Source organism: Taudactylus pleione, unplaced genomic scaffold, assembly GCF_031769625.1.
Source record: "Taudactylus pleione unplaced genomic scaffold, aTauple2 ptg000066l, whole genome shotgun sequence".
Lineage (NCBI taxonomy): Eukaryota > Metazoa > Chordata > Amphibia > Anura > Myobatrachidae > Taudactylus > Taudactylus pleione.
The window spans coordinates 35,360,695-35,379,612 of NW_028284468.1; the positions used below are offsets into that span (position 1 = coordinate 35,360,695).

At 43.5% G+C, this 18,918-nt stretch overlaps 1 protein-coding gene across 2 annotated transcripts in view; it reads right to left on the minus strand.

Annotated features, from left to right (window-relative positions):
* LITAF (lipopolysaccharide induced TNF factor) overlaps positions 1-18,918 on the minus strand; it is a 58,116-nt gene that overhangs the window by 10,806 nt on the left and 28,392 nt on the right. Inside the window, exons 2-3 of one of the 2 annotated variants that reach the window (XM_088466927.1) lie at positions 5,183-5,252; positions 870-1,059 (exon numbers count right to left, since the gene is read on the minus strand). In XM_088466927.1, coding sequence (XP_088323053.1) covers positions 870-1,053 — 184 coding nt within the window. In that variant the 5' untranslated portion in view covers positions 1,054-1,059; positions 5,183-5,252. The remainder of the gene's footprint in view (positions 1-869; positions 1,060-5,182; positions 5,253-18,918) is intronic. The other variant, XM_088466928.1, reaches the window with a different exon arrangement.

Consider the following 18,918-nt stretch of genomic DNA (forward strand, 5'->3'; position numbering starts at 1 on the left):
CCAATGTAGTGATAGCAGACAGGATTTATTTGCGGTGCTCACTGAGCATACCACTGCCAGAACATGGGGTGGTCACTCCTATTAATACGCATGAATATCTGTAGCTGCTTAAAAAATTCTATCCTCTACTGTGTTTCCCCGATAATAAGACCTACCCAGAAAATAAACCCTACCCTTAATTTTGGAAAACAGTCCAAAATAAGCTCTACCCCGAAAATAAGACTTAACAAAATCCCCATTTTGTCAGGTCCATGCCTGCGCTACACTAAAATGCCCCCAGCTCCAACCCCCCACATGAAATGGATGCCGCTGTTAAAGATTTAACAGTGGCATCCAATCACAGCTGCAGCGTCTCACTCTCACAGTGAGCGCGCGGCAGCTGGCGTGCGTGGCAGCGTCATTAACAGCAGCGCCGCAGAGGAGAGGAGAGAAAAAGAGGAAAAAAAATAAAAGTAAAGAATTGTATTGAATTATTGAAATTGCTGTCAATGTAAATTAAAATAAGCCCTATGGAGTTTTTTGGACAAAAAAAAAAAAATAAGACAGTGTCTTATTATCGGGGAAACATGGTATCTGTATGATTTTTATTGAGCTCTTCATGATTAGCACAACAAGAATACTGCAATATCCGTGGCACCTAATGTTAAAAATATATTGTTATAATCAGGAGAGTAACTAGGTAATGCTCACTCATGTATAATACGGTAGAAAGTTGCCAATTAGTGAAAGAGTAATTTTCCCAGCCTGATTATCAAACAGTGCCGACAATGAGACAGAGAGATGTGCAGGGCTATTGGGTAAGAACCAATCTCACAAAAAGAAAATATACCTGCATTGATACATGCATCTTTACATATTTTGCCACATACCTGGAGGATGTACAGGCATTGGCTGGATCATATAAGGAGCAGGAGTGTTCATATGCTTTGCTTCCATCCCGGGCTGAGGAGGGGGGTATGGAGGCTGGCAGTGTGTGGCCTCTTCATATGAAGGGGGTGCAGATGGGACCACATATTCTCCTGGGATATCTTGGTAATCTTTTATTGTTTGCATTGTGGCCTGGAACAAAGAGAATAGATCATCATGTTTATTCTACAGTCGAAACACAGCATTAATAATATTAACACAACATTAATAACAGTTTGTTATTGAGGACAACCCGAATGGTCAGTCTCCAGACACAAAAATTGTATGGTCCAAATGGTCAGCCTTCTATTGAGGTCCATTTTTTACGTCCAGCCCAACAGAAAAACAAAACACATGTTGCCCCACTACCCATTTCGGTGAGTTCTGCAGCCTCAGAAGATTTCCATAGTTATTCCAGCTGAGCCAGTTTCTTATTGAATCTGAATTTCTTGTGTTTGAGCGACTGATGAAATAAAGGTTTCAAATCCTTGAAAGTTTAGTCACAATATCAGACTTTGGAAAGTGATCTGTATAAAGTTTTCCGATCTTGCTATTCAAACGAAAGTAATAACTTCCAGACAGCATGTTATTGTTGTAGCAGAGGAGGAAATGTTTTCATTAAACAGTAGAGCTGTATTGTACACAATCTTCACAAGTGAGACATAAAAGAGGCTGTCTACAGACAGGTGAGGGGTGTGTGAGAGGGCCTGGGAAACTGTGTTACCTAAACTTAAATTTAGATCAACAATTTTCAATTCAAAACCTTGGTAAGGTGCAAATGTACCTGCTTCTGAAAGAAGTCTTATTAGCCAGTTCATTGCAGAAAAGACTGGCACGCGTAAGAAATAAATATTTCCCACTATTACAGCTTAAGCTCAAATATGCTAAGCATGCCGACATTCTTATGTTGACCTGATGCATGTCGACATGATGTGTTGATCTAGCAAAACACACCTGACCCCAGAGCCTGAAAGTCCAGCAGTGGTAACAACAGAGAAGCCACTCAGTCATCACACTGACATGACTGCATTTAAGAGCTGAATGTACATTATTCACACTAGGATCCTTAAAGGGACTGTAGAACACAACATATTGTATAGCCCTTTTTATAGGAATAATGTAAAAGTCAGGGACTGACAGCATGAAAATATTCTTATAGGATTTTGCAAAGGTTCTAAGATAGCGCTAGTGTCTGTCTGCAGAGCTCACAGTCTCCTGCCTTCTATTATATCCACATGCAGGCATCTTCATTCTCTACGCAAAGAAGAATTTGTGGTGGGGGTATTCAGTGACCCACGGCTACAGTGAACTGGGACCCATGCAGGACACCTTTCACATATCCCACACAGGAATGGTGTTCTACCACATCGCTGTCCTCCCTGGCTTTCAACTTGTCACCATGCTATGTGACTAGTCTACTAGCATACTACAGTGTGCACTCTGCACAGCAGACTATGAAGTCAAGTGAGGGGGGGGCCATGTAAAGCACAAATAGGTGAACTAAATGTTAGTACCATGTTTGAGATGTGTTTAAGTAACTTGGATTGTTACAGGATATTCATTATGCTGTGTACTAACATTGGGGGATCTATGTATGTCTTTATATATAATTACTTATTATTTTGATCATGCAGGTAGTATGTACTTTCTGATACTATTACTCAATAGTGGTGGAGTTATGGCCCCACCAACAGAAAACAAAATAAAGTATTACATTTTTTTCCCCTTAAATGTTGTTATTGAAGTCACTGTTGCTTTTTAATAGAAACAATATATCCATTTTTGGAGCGGTAGTGATTAATGAACCACCAATATTGTCATTAGCCGAATCCTATGGCTCCTACACACTACACCAGCGGTGGCCAACCTGTGGCTCTTGAGACACATGCGGCTCTTCCGTTGTTCTGATGCGTCTCCCCTGACTGACACTGACACTGACTGCCTCCTCTGATAGGTGGGTAGCTGTTCAGAGGAGGCTCGTCCTTTGAGGCAGCAGTCTGCTCCACTCCAGAGGCATGTATGGGTGATGTGGTGATGTCACGCTGCAAACAGGAGGTGGAGCTCAACTTGTGACTAAACCTGCAGCCATAAGGAGGATGCGGTCGCAGACGTTGGAGCCTACCTAAGTGACACAGACAATTGCAACAGGGTAAGAGCTGTGTTTTTTTCTGTCCATTTTATTTGTGACATGTGGGGGGGTTGGAGTGTCCCATGGAGTGAAGAAGTGTGGGGGAAGGTGGTTGGACTGGAGTGGCCCAGGGGTAGAGGGTTGGAGTGGCACATGAGTGTCTGCTGGAGTGACATGTGGGGGCTGGAGTGACACATAAGGGACTGCTAAAGTGACAAATGGGGGGTTGCTGGAGTGACACATGGAGGGGCTGCTGGAGTGACAAATCAAGGCTGAAGAGACACATGAGGGGGACTGAAGTTTTACATGGAGGGCTGGAGTGACACATGGAGGGGCTGGAGTGGGGGTTGAATTGTATTATGTGAATCTGTTTTTTGTTTTTTTTTCAATTAATTTTTCTGTATGTAACTTTTTCAGTGTATTTTATGTGTATGTGGCTTTTTCAGTGTATTTGTGGATGTGGCTTTTTCAGTGTATTATTTGTGTATGTGACTTGTTTCAGTGTATTTTATGTGGATCTGTTTTTTTTCAATGTTTTTTTATATTGTTCTGGCTTTTTCTTTCCCTTTAATAGTTACCGCTATGGTGATTGTGTGCATGCGCTTTTACATGCTGACCACACCCCTTTTTGCACATGCACTTCAGTGTGCACACGATCTCGGCTTTTTGACATACCTACAGATATACTTGGGCTCTTGGCCCCTGACTGGTTGGCCACCTCTGTACTACACAATATCTTTAACGATACATCAAAATGATAAATCGGTAAAAATGTGTAGTGTGTATGCACTACATCGTGTAGTACGCGCTCCTGTGGGGTCGTCATCCACATCATCTGATCTTATGTGCAGCATGTAAGATCAGGTAAAGCGAAAGCGGTTGACGATCCCATGCAGCACTATGCGGGGGAAGGGAGGGGAGGGCATATCGGGCGGTTGGGCACCGGTTCGGCAATTGTGTACGGACAGCCCCTGTTGGCGCAGGGATCGTCGGCGACATCGCTGGGTACACACATTGTTTAGTGTGTACCCAGCTTTAGAGCCTTCAATTGGCACGGAAAACCCTGCTCAGATAATCAGTGTGAATCATATAATAAGAAAGGAGTACAAAAAGATTCTATATAGCACAAATTAAAATAAAAATGGAATGAAATTAAATAGGATTAGAAAAAAAAAAAAACATGCACAATGAACTAGACTACAGTGCCTAAAATCCACAGTAACCAGCCTTTCAATGTACAGCTGTACAAAAGGTACTAGACAAATGACAAAATAACTGCTAAGTACGCTATAGCAGCTGAGAGGTAAGGCTCAGTCCATCTGACAAGTATAAATGAACATCAAACCAACTCTTCTATTTGCAGACTAAGGGCCTGATTCAGAGTTGCACGTAATTGCGCAGCCGATGCGACTTTGTACACAGCGGCTGTTAAATAATATGCTAACACCGCAGGAGGGGTCTTGTGTATATAAACACCTCCAGCCAGCTTCTGTGATCTCAGGTTACTCATTATGGCCAATGTTTTCAGGCAACTGAAGTCAGTGAAGGCTGCAGCCACGGGCTTTAGCACGCCAGGAAAAAGGGGCCAACATGTCCGTTTTCTGGGATGCTGCCGTTGCTTGGCCCTCAAACAGCCGCAGCCTGCCAATCAAGGTGCAGCGTCCAGCCACTGCGCACAGAAGGAGATCTACACATGCGCAGATCTTCAAACATCTTCAAACATCGGAGCTGTACGCAAACCACTGTGAATCAGGCCGTAAGCCGCAAGATTGAGGTAAAAGAAGAGGGAAAAAGTAGCACAGTTGAGAAAAATGTTGCATAATTGAGGAAAGACTATACAGCATGGGAATTGCACCAGGCATTTTGAGCCATATGGTGCAAATGAGATAGGTGTATGAGGACACATCTGTATATATGCACTGACCGACACCTATCAGCGTGCGCAAAAGTCCTTTCTTTTCTGACACACAATTCAGGCACAGAATCACGAACTATCAGTGCTTATTTTATTTACTAAAAAGGGTACCGGTAGTACTATGAATAACAAAAGGTACTGATACCTAAATGCTGAATTCCTGTGGCTAGGTAATGGTCTCCCTGGGCTATAAAATAGATGTAATAAACTAGTCTGGTAGTGTTAAAACATACCTGCAATTTGGGTAGCAGAGCCTCCTATTTCCAGAAAAAAAAGGTGCCGATAGTCAGTACCAGTGATTACCTACAAAAAAAGAAAAAGAAAAAGACAGCTATGGGTACTAAGCTCACCCCAAGTTGTTATGCAAACATATATCTGTCCAAAGTAAAAGATGACACAATCTGCTATAAACAACCCGCATGGCATGTGTTATTCTCTAGGAATGCAATTTAATGTTGAATAATGTTACTGCCAACATAAGAAAATAAAAAACAATATTCCTTGATCTTGAAATTAAACAAAAAACACCATCCATAACAAAAAACTACCACCAAAACGGTCAGCATAACATTCCATTAAGGTCTTCATGTTGGCATGGTTATTACTGCTGCTTCACAGTGATAATTTATACTGTAAACTCAACTGGGACAGATTATAATAATGTAAAGTGTTGCATACTATAATTGTTGGTTATACAGTATAAATCAACCACTATCATCACAACCGTCAACATAAAAAACAAGCAAGTAACAAGCTATCTTATACATAACAAAAATTTATATACACTCAACAAAGGTTTCTTCTACATAAGTATACAAAGGGCAATAGATAAAAACACACCTTTAAGAAAAGATACACAAAACAATATAAAAAAGCATTCCAATAATCAATTACTAATCAGCACCCTTATTTAAATATTCTTATTGTATGCATCAATCACCGAAACATGTTGGAAAAACACCCATTAAACACTTAGCAATAAGTGTAAAGAGACTTTGAGACCCATTTATCATTGAATATTTGAGGTAAAATCCCTGGAAAAGCACCCGTTTGAGGGTTTACCTCAAATATTAAGTTTCCCCCGGATGTATCAAGCTATCTCTAATACCTGCTGTGATCCCTCCATTCCCGCAGGCAACCGCCTCCCCCATAGATTTCTATAGGGGATGCGATGCTACCAGATTTACCAATATCTGGAATGCGATGCATTCCCGATACTGGCCCCATCAGCCAATGCCATCTGAAGATGGCATTAGCCACTGTAGCCTATTGGCTACCACCGCATAATTAGCCAGCAGAGAGTTCCTCTGGAACCCTCCCCCGGCAATGGCCGCCAGTCACCGGGACTGCGCATATGCAGCACCCCCGACACTGGTCGGCAGCTCTCCAGAGACATTGCTGAGCCAGGCGCCTTTTGGAGCCCGTGTCCCTGCATGTTAAGCAATTCGATCATGGGCGGTACCGACATGCCCTGATCGCATTGCAAATACGATCATTAATTAATGGGGACCTCTGTGTCTTTGGCAGGTTCATGTAGCTCCATTCTGTTGGGCACAATTTTACAAGTAAAATCACTAGAGATTACATTTGGGGGCCGCGAGTTCAGTTAATGGAGTTCAGTTAATGTTACACTGAAATGAGCTAACGGCATACTGATTATATCAAGCATGATAAAGACCTGCACAAACATGTATATATGTTGCCTTATCAGCTCTACCATACAGTTGCCCAGTGGTCAGACTGGCTATTGTACATTTTAAGATTATAGTAGTTATACAGATGTGCCCTCATACAACAAGACCCAATACTCCATAGTACAGCAACTTTATTTTTAAATTGTGCTTTAGTCGGAATCGCAGATGCAGCGAAAAACCAAAGTGTACTAGAGACGCTGGGCTGTGACTTTCAGCTTTCAGTTTAAAAACACATACAGTGCATCCGGAAAGTATTCACAGCGCTTCACTTTTTCCTCATTGTGTTATGTTACAGCCTTATTCCAAAATGGAATAAATTAATTTTTGTCCTCAATACCCCATAATGACAACGTGTAAAAAGTTTTTTTTGAGATTTTTGCAAATGTAATAAAAAAAAAAAAAACTAACTAATGCTGGCCACACACATAGCTATATTTTACCCAATCTGGCCGATTCCGACACATTGGAACGACAGACAGATCGTGTAAAATATGGCCAAATCCTGAGTAAATCGTGAGTACCCCACTCACGATCACGATGCGATGTGCATCCCCGCTGGTTGCACATTGCATCGTCAGATCTGCCGTGCAGTAGGGCAGATCTGACAATCTAGGAGGCGATGCACTGTGAAAGTCTGGATGCAGGAGAGATCGTATGAACATTGGACACCAAATTGTGAGCAGATCGTGTGCAGAGCTGCCGGGGAGAGTTTCAATGGAAATCATACACATCGGCTTATCGTGGCCAGCTTTAGAAATTACATGTACATAAGTATTCACAACCTTTGCTCAATACTTTGATGCACCTTTGGCAGCAATTACAGCCTCACATCTTTTTGAATATGATGCCACAAGCTTGCACATCTATCTTTGGGCAGTTTCACCCATTCCTCTTTGCAGCACCTCTCAAGCTCCATCAGGTTGGATGGGAAGCGTTGGTGCACAGCCATTTTCAGATGTCTCCAGTGATGTTCAATCGGATTCAAGTCTGGGGTCTGGCTGGGCCACTCAAGGACATTCACAGAGTTGTCCCGAAGCCACTCTTTTGATAACTTGGCTATGTGCTTAGGGTCGTTGTCCTGCTGAAAGATGAACTGTCGACCCAGTCTGAGGTCAAGAGCGCTCTGGAGCAGGTTTTCATCTAGGATATCTCTGTACATTGATGCATTCATCTTTCCCTCTATCCCGACTAGTCTCCCAGTTCCTGCCACTGAAAAACATCCCCACAGCATGATGCTTCCACCACAATGCTTCATTGTAGGGATGGTATTGGCCTGGTGATGAGTGGTGCCTAGTTTCCTCCAAACATAATGCCTGGCATTCACGCCAAATAGTTCAATCTTTGTCTCATCAGACCAGAGAATTTTGTTTCTCATGGTCTGAGAGTCCTTCAGGTACATTTTGGCAAACTCCAGACGGGCTGCCATGTGCTTTTTACTAAGGAGTGGCTTCTGTCTGGCCACTCTACCATACAGGCCTGATTGGTGGATTGCTGCAGAGATGGTTGTCCTTCTGGAAGATTCTCCTCTCTCCACAGAGGAATGTTGTAGCTCTGACAGAGTGACCATCGGGTTCTTGGTCACCTCCGTGACTATGGCCCTTCTCCCACGATCGCTCAGTTTAGACGGCTGGCCAACTCTAGGAAGAGTCCTAGTGGTTCCGAACTTCTTCCATTTACAGATGATGAAGGCCACTGTGCTCATTGGGACCTTCAAAGCAGCAGATATTTTTCTGTACCCTTCCCCAGATTTGTGCCTCCAGACAATCCTGTCTCGGAGGTCTACAGACAATTCCTTGGACTTCATGCTTGTTTTGTGTTCTGACATGCACTGTCAAGTGTGGGACCTCCAAACAACTGAATGTACCACAAGTAGACTCCAATTAAGCTGTAGGAACATCTCAAGGATGATCAGTGGAAACAGGATGCACCTGAGCTCAATGTTGAGCTTCATGGCAAAGGCTGTGAATACTTATGTACATGGGATTTCTTAGGGTTTTTTTTTTATTAAATTTGAAAAAAATTTCCAAAAAACTTTTTACACGTTGTCATTATGGGGTATTGTGTGTAGAATTTTGAGGACAAAAATGTATTTATTACATTTTGGAATAAGGCTGTAACGTAACAAAATGGGGAAAAAGTGAAGCGCTATGAATACTTTCCGGATGCACTGTACAAAGTTGCAGCTGAAGCACAACGGAACCTGGCATGAGAAAAAGCTGCTGCCATTGTACACAGATTCAGACTCATTCGCACACAGATGTACAGGTGTCGCAAATCAAAATACTAAGTTCAGCCTAGCTATGCGGTTTTGTTGCATCCAATAATTTGTGTGACTAAGAGGCACATTCGCTCGAAAACGATGCTCGGTGCAAGTCGAGTTGCGCGGGACCTGTTTGGCATGACTGCAGCAAAGGTGTATGCGGACACATCTGTATATTGCTAAGGCGAGAATCTATGTAAGCTATCGGACTGGCGAGGCGGGCCCCTGGAGAGTTCCTCGGTAGGCCCCCCCGACTTGTAACTCCCCCTTCACCATGGACGGGCGGGACCAAGCCCTCCAGCCACAACCCAGTTGGGATACGCTAACTTTATACACTGACAATGGGCAGCTGCCAGTCAGTGAACTCTGCGTGATGATGCCTGACCTCGAGTGACCTGGTGACTGGCCTGAGTAACGCATTCGATGATGCAGCATTTGCGTCAACAGGGGAGGAGCCACTGTGCAATGTGACTAACCACACACAAAGAAACAAGCTGCAAGGAGGAGGGACGTGACTCAGCCCGCCCTAGATAGCATCGCATTAAGCAGCCAGCCAGCAGCACACAAATGGTGTTGGAAAAGCCTTAAAGTTTGAAAAAAGAAATGTAAGAAATCAGTCAAGGGCCAGTTTAAACTATTATACAAGTTGGCTACAAAAGTGCTCTCTAAGTAAAGAAGTATGATGCATATATTTATTAGCTATACAACAAAACAGGAGGGCGTTCATAAGGCCGGATTCAGAGCTGTACAGTATTACACAGCCAAGGAGAAGCAGCTGTGCAATACCGTACAACTGATAGAGTAATGTAGCAGGAGTCATCTGGGGAGAAAAGACGCCTCCTGACTGCATTGCAGATCCAAGAGCTGCGTCCTAAGATGTAGCATTGGATGTTTTGCGAGACCATCGGCAATCTAAGTTCCCTAAGCTCCCACTTTTCTGAAGTGTTGTCTTGGATACAGATAAATTCCATCCCCCAGTTGCACTGCACATGTGTCCCAATAGTTACCGCCGGAGGGACGCAGAACAAATTTCGGCGCAGAGAGAGGCAATTTCAATGGGCATTCTTTACTGGTAACAGCGAGTGATTATCCAGGCGTGCACAATGTTCGATGGTGCGACTGATGTACATGTGATGGTGCTTTTTAATATGCAAATCGGTGGATAGCGTTAGTGTCCATCTCTACCTCTGAATCGGGCCCATAATGGGTGCTAAGAAAACATTCCCCACGCCATTACATCACCAGCCTGAGCTATGGACACAAGGTAGGATGATCCATGTTGTTTATGCCAAACCCTACCATCTGCATGCCGCAGCTGTAATAAAGATTCCTCAGACCAGGTACGGTTTTCCCATCTTCAACTTTCCAGTTATGGCGAGTCTGTGCCTACTGTAGCCTTAGCTTCCTGTTTTTAGCTGAAAGGAGTGGAATCTGGGTGGTCGTCTGCCTCTGCAGCCCGTCCACTTCAAATATTGTACTGGGATGTAGTTGGCATCCCGGCGGCAATCCCGGCATTGGAATCCCGACAACAGTATAGACGGGGTTAGGCTGCGAGAGGGTTAGGCTTCGGGAGGGGAGGGGAGGGCTTAGGCTGCAGGAAAGGTGGGTTAGGGTTAAGATTAGGGGTTAGGGTACTTACCTGCAGTCATCGGGAATCTGAACATCTCACAGTAACAAAGTATCAGAACAGAAGTGCAATACACAACAGCATGCCATAGCGTAAGTACCAAACTTTGGGGCTGATTCAATTCAGCATGAGTTGAATTGGGCAGCACAGACGGTGTAATGGTTAGCATTACAGCCTCACAGCACTGAGGTCATGGGTTCAATTCCCACTACGGCCCTAACTGTGCGGAGTTTGTATATTCTCCCTGTGTTTGCGTGGGTTTCCTCCGGATACTCCGGTTTACTCCCACACTCCAAAAATATACTGGTAGGTTGGCTGCCCACAAAATTGACCATAGTGTGTATGTGCATGTGGTAGGGAATATAGATTGTAAGCTCCACTGGGGCAGGGACTGATGTGAATGGTAAGCTATTCTCTGCAAAGCGCTGCGGAATATGTGTGCGCTATATAAATAACTGGTAATAAATAAATAATAAATAATAATAGCGCTGGGAAGTTGGTACCGAAGCTATTCATTTTCAGCGCGCTGTTTAGTGCGACACTTACAAGTTAAGTTGGAGAATGCTAGTTCTCGCAACTTAACCTGGATTTTTAGTCGCAAGAACCGGCATTCTCTGACTAAAGTACCGGCCGCGAGGCTGTTAGCGCCGCGCTAAGCCGGAAAACAGCTTCACGGCCACCACTTTATTCAAATTTCTCCTCACACACTCAGCGCAGTCAATTGAATAGCTCCTGGAGCTCCCTCCTGGCGCTATTCAACTCCTGCTAAATAGAATCACCCCAATTAATATAACAACACAGACTGGGAAGTATAAATAACAGGGGCAAGGGTATAGCAACTTGTTGAAGCTACAAGACACATAAATAGGGCCAGATGTACTAAGCTCTGAAAAGTGATAAACTGGAGAGTGATAAACCACCAGCCAATCAGCTCCCAACTGTCATTTTTCAAATACAGCCTGTCAGAGGTGTAGCGTGTAGCCAGAGCGCCCGGTGCACGTGCGTGCAATGGCGCCCCCAAAAGTGTTCCAGGAAGGAGGCGGGTCCAAATGGGGTTAAAGTAAAGGGAAGTAAAAGTAAGCATTAGGGGCAGTATCAAACTGGGGCATGGAGGGCTCAAATACCCACTAAAATAATTTCACTAATAAAATCCAGTTTTGTGTGTACTCAATAAAAATACACCTTACCTTACAGTATATGGCAGTGTCTCTGCAAATGGAAACCTCTAAAGAAATTGATTCTCCTTGGGCAGACAATCTTCAGTCTGTATCCACTATTCATGTAGGAGATCACACGGTCCGGAAGATGCCTGTTTGTGTAGGAATATAATAATGTCCTAATCATACAACAAAGGTTCAACCAAACCCTTGATTCATGTCCCGTGTCCCCTACAGCCTTCTGATTGCAGCAGGCCAGCACCATGCACTATAAAACTCCTCAGCCACTGACTTCCCCTCCCTCACCCTCACCTCACCTCCCTCACGCGGTATGCAGTCGGGAAGCCGGCTGCCGGCTTCCCGACTACTTTATCCCGGCGTGGGATAAATGATCGGCATCTAATTTTAGACACCGGTCATTTTCCTGACGCCGGGAGACCGGCACCCGGCATCCCGATCGAGTGGATGACGGGCGCCGCGAACGGAAAGCCGCGGGGGGGAGGGTTAGGTTTAGGCACCCCCCCGGGAGGGTTAGAGTTAGGCTAGGGGGAGAGAGGGATAGGGTTAGGCACCCCCGGGGGGGACTTACGGTTAGGCACCCCCCCTGGGACTTAGGTTTAGGGAGCGGGGAAGGGGGGGGTTAGGGTTAGGCACTTAGAGGGGGGATTAGGTTTAGGCACTCGGGAGGGGAGGTTAGGGTTAGGGGGTTAGTTTAGTATAGAACATACCTATAGGACGATCGGGATTTCCAGCGCTGTCGGTCTTCCGCTGCCGGGCTCTGCCATGCGGCACCCGGTATTTCATACCGATTCCCCCTCACGCAGGGCCCTAAAAATTATATTTGTAAATATAAAGGGCAACACTGTGCAACAGACAGGCGCCATGCTGCCAGAATGCACCTTGCTCTTTTAATTTTTTGGGGGGGGCACATTCCAGCTCCTCTGACGGAAGCGCCCTTGAAGCTGGCTCCCATATACAAAGTATAAATTCCTAAAAACCCTGCCCACCTAACAGGGCCGGATTAAGCCTTCGGGGACCCAGGGCACTTAAGACAGGGGGTCATCTCCCTCTTGTCAGCACCACCTCTACCTGTCTGTGCCCACTGTGTGTACACCTCCTCCCCCACAACTCTGAGGCTCTTAACTAATTATATAATATATATATATATACAACCACACATAAACCATTCTAATGTGTAGTAAATGTCCCCGTCTGACTTCATCCATCCATATTATATAACACGGCTCATGATGGCATTCCCAATAATAGTGTCAATATGTAGGTGCCCTCTACAATGGTGCCGGCAAATGTCAGCCCAAACCATAAATCCAACGAGGTGGCACTCTATGAAGAAGTTCACTGAACACAGGGATGAAAAAATCAGACGTTTCGGAGCTATTTTAATACTCCGTCCTCAAGGTACAAACCACAAATACAAATGAGACACATTAAATACACTCACCCATCCTCACATGTCCTCCATGCAGCTTGCCGTCCGGGACCGGGGCGCACTACGATGACGTCAGAACACCCAGCTCCCGCGCCAGGCACATCACAATGACGCGTCAGCGTCAGGATAGGGGAGGACCCCAACAGACCGCGTCCCGGTCACCCGGGCAACGCAGGACTGCACATCAAAGGCACAACATGTTAGATACTGTGGATATCAAAAGACAATACATAACACATCTTAAACAATACTTGACACATCTTAGACAATACAGAATAAACCAACATAGAAACCAATCAAATGACACAAATATATATCTGACACCATGGCAAATCGAAAAGCTCTTTCTCATGTCACATATTTCAGAAAGCACATCACAAATTATATCCTGAAACAACCTGGAATGCAAATATGAATCATTGGTTTTTACCGGGTCATTAAAGATTACCACAATATATCTAAGAGAGAGTACGTATAAAACCCATACAACTGTAGTGTATCATATGCTAAATTCACAAATATTTTCCACTTATTTAGAAGGAATTATATACCAAAGATTCTAAAATAATCATAATATGCTTCGCTACAGACGTATTTAAGTTGCATTCACAAAAAACAGTGCAAACCCAAATTTTCATTCAGCCCCTGGGAGCTAATGCTTCAAGTCTAAAAATCCATCTGGATTCGCATTGTAGCAATAACTTTAATCTGCCACCACCCCTGGAGGGGGGTGGAACATGATCAATAATCATGTAGCGTAGCGTAGCTAAACTATGACCCTTGGTGCAAAAATGCCTGGCAACCGGCTGTTCACTGTTGCCTGAATTAATAGCGGCACGAATGGCCGAACGGTGTAATGCCATGCGTTCTCTTAAGGTTCTATCGGTCTTTCCCACGTATATGAGGCCACAAGGGCACACAATCATGTATACTATAAACTTAGTGGTACATGTAACCCGATAGCGTATTTTAAATTTCTTGCCACTATACGGATGGCAAAAATGACTGCCCGTCATCAGTGATCGACATGTTAAACAGTTTAGACATTTAAAACATCCAACTTTGGGACTTAAAAAACCTTCCAGTTTTTCTGCTCCAAAGGTGCTGATATCAGTCTTAACAATCCAATTCAGTAAGTTACGCCCCCTAGTGTAGCAGGGCATAACACACGACTTCTGAAGTCTTAAATCAGGATCAGTGCCCACAATGGGCCAAAATTTCTTGACAGAACTATTGATCTTATGGCTACAAGGATGATAATGATTCACCCAAGGGATCTTGTGTTCATAATCAATGTTGTGTTCCCTAGTCCTAAGCAACTCCTCCTGGGGTACAGAAAGTGCCCTAATCTACGCCTGTAATAATAGATCATATGGATAACCGCGTTGGCGGAATTTATTAAACATTGATTCCAGATGTTTCAAAGCTGTGGTCTCTTCACTACATATCCTGCGGGCCCGCAGGAATTGTGAATAGGGCAGACCATATTTTAATGGTCTTGGATGACAACTGCCGTAATGTAGAATAGTGTTTCTATCTGTACTCTTACAGTAAAGCTGTGTAATTAGTTTGCCCGCCTTGAGTTCCAAGTTAACATCCAGGTAATTCACACTGGATAAATCAATACTGTATGTGAATTTAATGGGACTACTAGACTGGTTGTGTTGCTCAATGAAGCCCACAAACTCAGATTCAGACCCCGTCCACACCAAAAAGATGTCGTCTATGTATCTGGCATAAAAAAAGATTCTGCCAGACACATAGACGTCCTGAAAAAAAATGTCATGCTCTGCAAAGAACATATATGCATTGGCGTAGGATGGGGCCACATTCGACCCCATCGCTACGCCAATGAGCGGCAAAAACAATTTATTATTATGTAAAAAGAAATTCTTAGTCCGGATCATCTCAAGGAGATCGAGTATCAAATTTATATCAGGACCAACAAAATGGGGACTGTCCATCAACAATTTTTTCACCGCCAGCAGCCCTTCTTTGTTAGGTATTACCGTGTATAAGCTACTGATGTCAATGCTACACAGGTAGCTACCCTCTGGAATAGGAGTCAAGCTGTGTATTTTCCTCAAAAAAGACGTAGTGTCTAATAGATAACGGGGATGCTCTTTACACGGCTGTAGAATATTATCCAGATACACCGATACTGCCTGGAACAATGATCCCCTGGCCGATATAATCGGTCGACCAGGGGGATTGTCCAGGCGTTTGTGTATCTTAGGCAACATATAAAGAAGTGCCGTAACAGGAAATTTCGGGACGAGTATATAGAATTAGAGATGTAATCTTTCGCCCCGCTGACAAAGGCGGGGCTATTGTTGTTCAGGATATTGATCAATATATGGGCGAAATTGATTGGCAACTGTCTGATGTGTTGGTGTATAGACCCTTAACTAGTGATCCTACTGCTGTTTTCTCTAGACAACTATTTGAGAGATTGAATCAAGCAGTAATTGAGGGACAGATATCAAGTCAATTAAGGGATGTACTCGTCCCGAAATTTCCTGTTACGGCACTTCTTTATATGTTGGCGGTGAAAAAATTGTTGATGGACAGTCCCCATTTTGTTGGTCCTGATATAAATTTGATACTCGATCTCCTTGAGATGATCCTGACTAAGAATTTCTTTTTACATAATAATAAATTGTTTTTGCAGCTCATTGGCGTAGCGATGGGGTCGAATGTGGCCCCATCCTACGCCAATGCATATATGTTCTTTGCAGAGCATGACATTTTTTTTCAGGACGTCTATGTGTCTGGCAGAATCTTTTTTTATGCCAGATACATAGACGACATCTTTTTGGTGTGGACGGGGTCTGAATCTGAGTTTGTGGGCTTCATAGAGCAACACAACCAGTCTAGTAGTCCCATTAAATTCACATACAGTATTGATTCATCCAGTGTGAATTACCTGGATGTTAACTTGGAACTCAAGACGGGCAAACTAATTACGCAGCTTTACTGTAAGAGTACAGATAGAAACACTATTCTACATTACGGCAGTTGTCATCCAAGACCATTAAAATATGGTCTGCCCTATTCACAATTCCTGCGGGCCCGCAGGATATGTAGTGAAGAGACCACAGCTTTGAAACATATGGAATCAATTTTTAATAAATTCCGCCAACGCGGTTATCCATATGATCTATTATTACAGGCGAAGATTAGGGCACTTTCTGTACCCCAGGAGGAGTTGCTTAGGACTAGGGAACACAACATTGATTATGAACACAAGATCCCTTGGGTGAATCATTATCATCCTTGTAGCCATAAGATCAATAGTTCTGTCAAGAAATTTTGGCCCATTGTGGGCACTGATCCTGATTTAAGACTTCAGAAGTCGCGTGTTATGCCCTGCTACACTAAGGGGCGTAACTTACGCAATTGGATTGTTAAGACTGATATCAGCACCTTTGGAGCAGAAAAACTGGAAGGTTTTTTAAGTCCCAAAGTTGGATGTTTTAAATGTCTAAACTGTTTAACATGTCGATCACTGATGACGGGCAGTCATTTTTGCCATCCGTATAGTGGCAAGAAATTTAAAATACGCTATCAGGTTACATGTACCACTAAGTTTATAGTATACATGATTGTGTGCCCTTGTGGCCTCATATACGTGGGAAAGACCGATAGAACCTTAAAAGAACGCATGGCATTACACCGTTCGGCCATTAGTGCCGCTATTAATTCAGGCAACAGTGAACAGCCGGTTGCCAGGCATTTTTGCACCAAGGGTCATAGTTTAGCTACGCTACGCTACATGATTATTGATCATGTTCCACCCCCCTCCAGGGGTGGTGACAGATCAAAATTATTGCTACAATGCAAATCCAGATGGATTTTTATACTTGAAGCATTAGCTCCCAGGGGACTGAATGAAAATTTGGGTTTGCACTGTTTTTTGTGAATCCAACTTAAATACGTCTGTAGCAAAGCATATTATGATTATTTTAGAATCTTTGGTATATAATTCCTTCTAAATAAGTGGAAAATATTTGTGAATTTAGCATATGATACACTACAGTTGTATGGGTTTTATACGTACTCTCTCTTAGATATATTGTGGTCATCTTTAATGACCTGGTATAAACCCATGATTCATATCTGCATTCCAGGTTCTTTCAGGATATAATTTGTGATGTGCTTTCTGAAATATGTGACATGAGAAAGAGCTTTTCGATTTGCCATGGTGTCAGATATATATTTGTGTCATTTGACTGGTTTCTATGTTGGTTTATTCTGTATTGTCTAAGATGTGTCAAGTATTGTTTAAGATGTGTTATGTATTGTCTTTTGATATCCACAGTATCTAACATGTTGTGCCTTTGATGTGCAGTCCTGCGTTGCCCAGGTGACCGGGAAGCGGTCTGTTGGGGTCTTCCCCTATCCTGACGCTGTCACTGTGATGTGCCGGCGCGGGAGCTGGGTGTTCTGACGTCATCGGAGTGCGCCCTGGTCCCGGACGGCAAGCTGCATGGAGGACACGTGAGTGTATTTAATGTGTCTCATTTGTATTTGTGGTTTGTACCTTGAGGACGGAGTATTAAAATAGCTCCGAAACGTTGGATTTTTTCATCCCTGTGTTCAGTGAACTTCTTCATAGAGTGCCGCCTCGTTGGATATATATATATATATATATATATAGATATATATATATATAGTATGATTTGGTCTCTGTCCACTTCCCACCCAACAACTCATCACTTCCACTCCTATAAAATATATTTATGGATCCTCCTCACCTCTTATATATTTAATGGTCTTCTCACTCCAATGTCTTACATGAAATTATCCATATCCATCCCCTCACCCCCAGCCCTTACCTATTTAATGATCCCCCTCACCTCCAGCCCTTACATATACCCCCAGCCATTATAGAATTAATGATCCCCCTCACCCACCAGATATTATAAATTTTATGTTCCCCACTCACCCCCAGCCTTGATATAATTAATGATCCATCCCCTAACCCCCAGCCCTTACATATTTAATGATCCCCCCTCACCCCCAGCTATTATATATAATGATCCCCTCACCCTCCAGCCATTATATAATTAATAATCCCCCCTCACCCCCAGCCATTATATAATTAATGATCCCCCCTCACCCCCAGCCATTATATAATTAGTGATCCCCCCTCACTCCCCAGCCATTATAGAATTAATGATCCCCTTTCACCCACAACCATTATAGAATTAATGAACCCCTCACCTCTAGCCTATATATATTTAATTTTCCCCCCTCACCCCCAACCATTATATAATTAATGATACCCCTCACCCCCAACCATTAAATAATGAATGATACCCCTCAACCCCCAGCCATTATATAATTAATGATCCCCCTCACCCCCAGCCATTATATAATTAATGACCCCCCCTCACCCTCCAGCCTTTATATAATTAATGATCCCCCCTCACCCCCCAGCCATTATATAATTAATGATACCTCTCACTCCCAGCCATTATATAAGTAGTGATCTGCCCTCACCCCCAGCCATTATAGAATTAATGGTCCCCCCTCACCCACAACCATTGTATAATTAATGATACCACACATCTCCAACCATTAAATAATTAATGATACCCCTCAACCCCCAGCCATTATATCATTAATGATCCCCCCTCACCCTCCAGCCATTATATAATTAATGATCCCCCCTCACCCCCCAGCCAGTATATAATTAATGAGCCCCTCACCCCCCAGTCATTATATAATTAATGATCCCCTCACCCCCAGCCATTATATAATTAATAATCCCCCCTC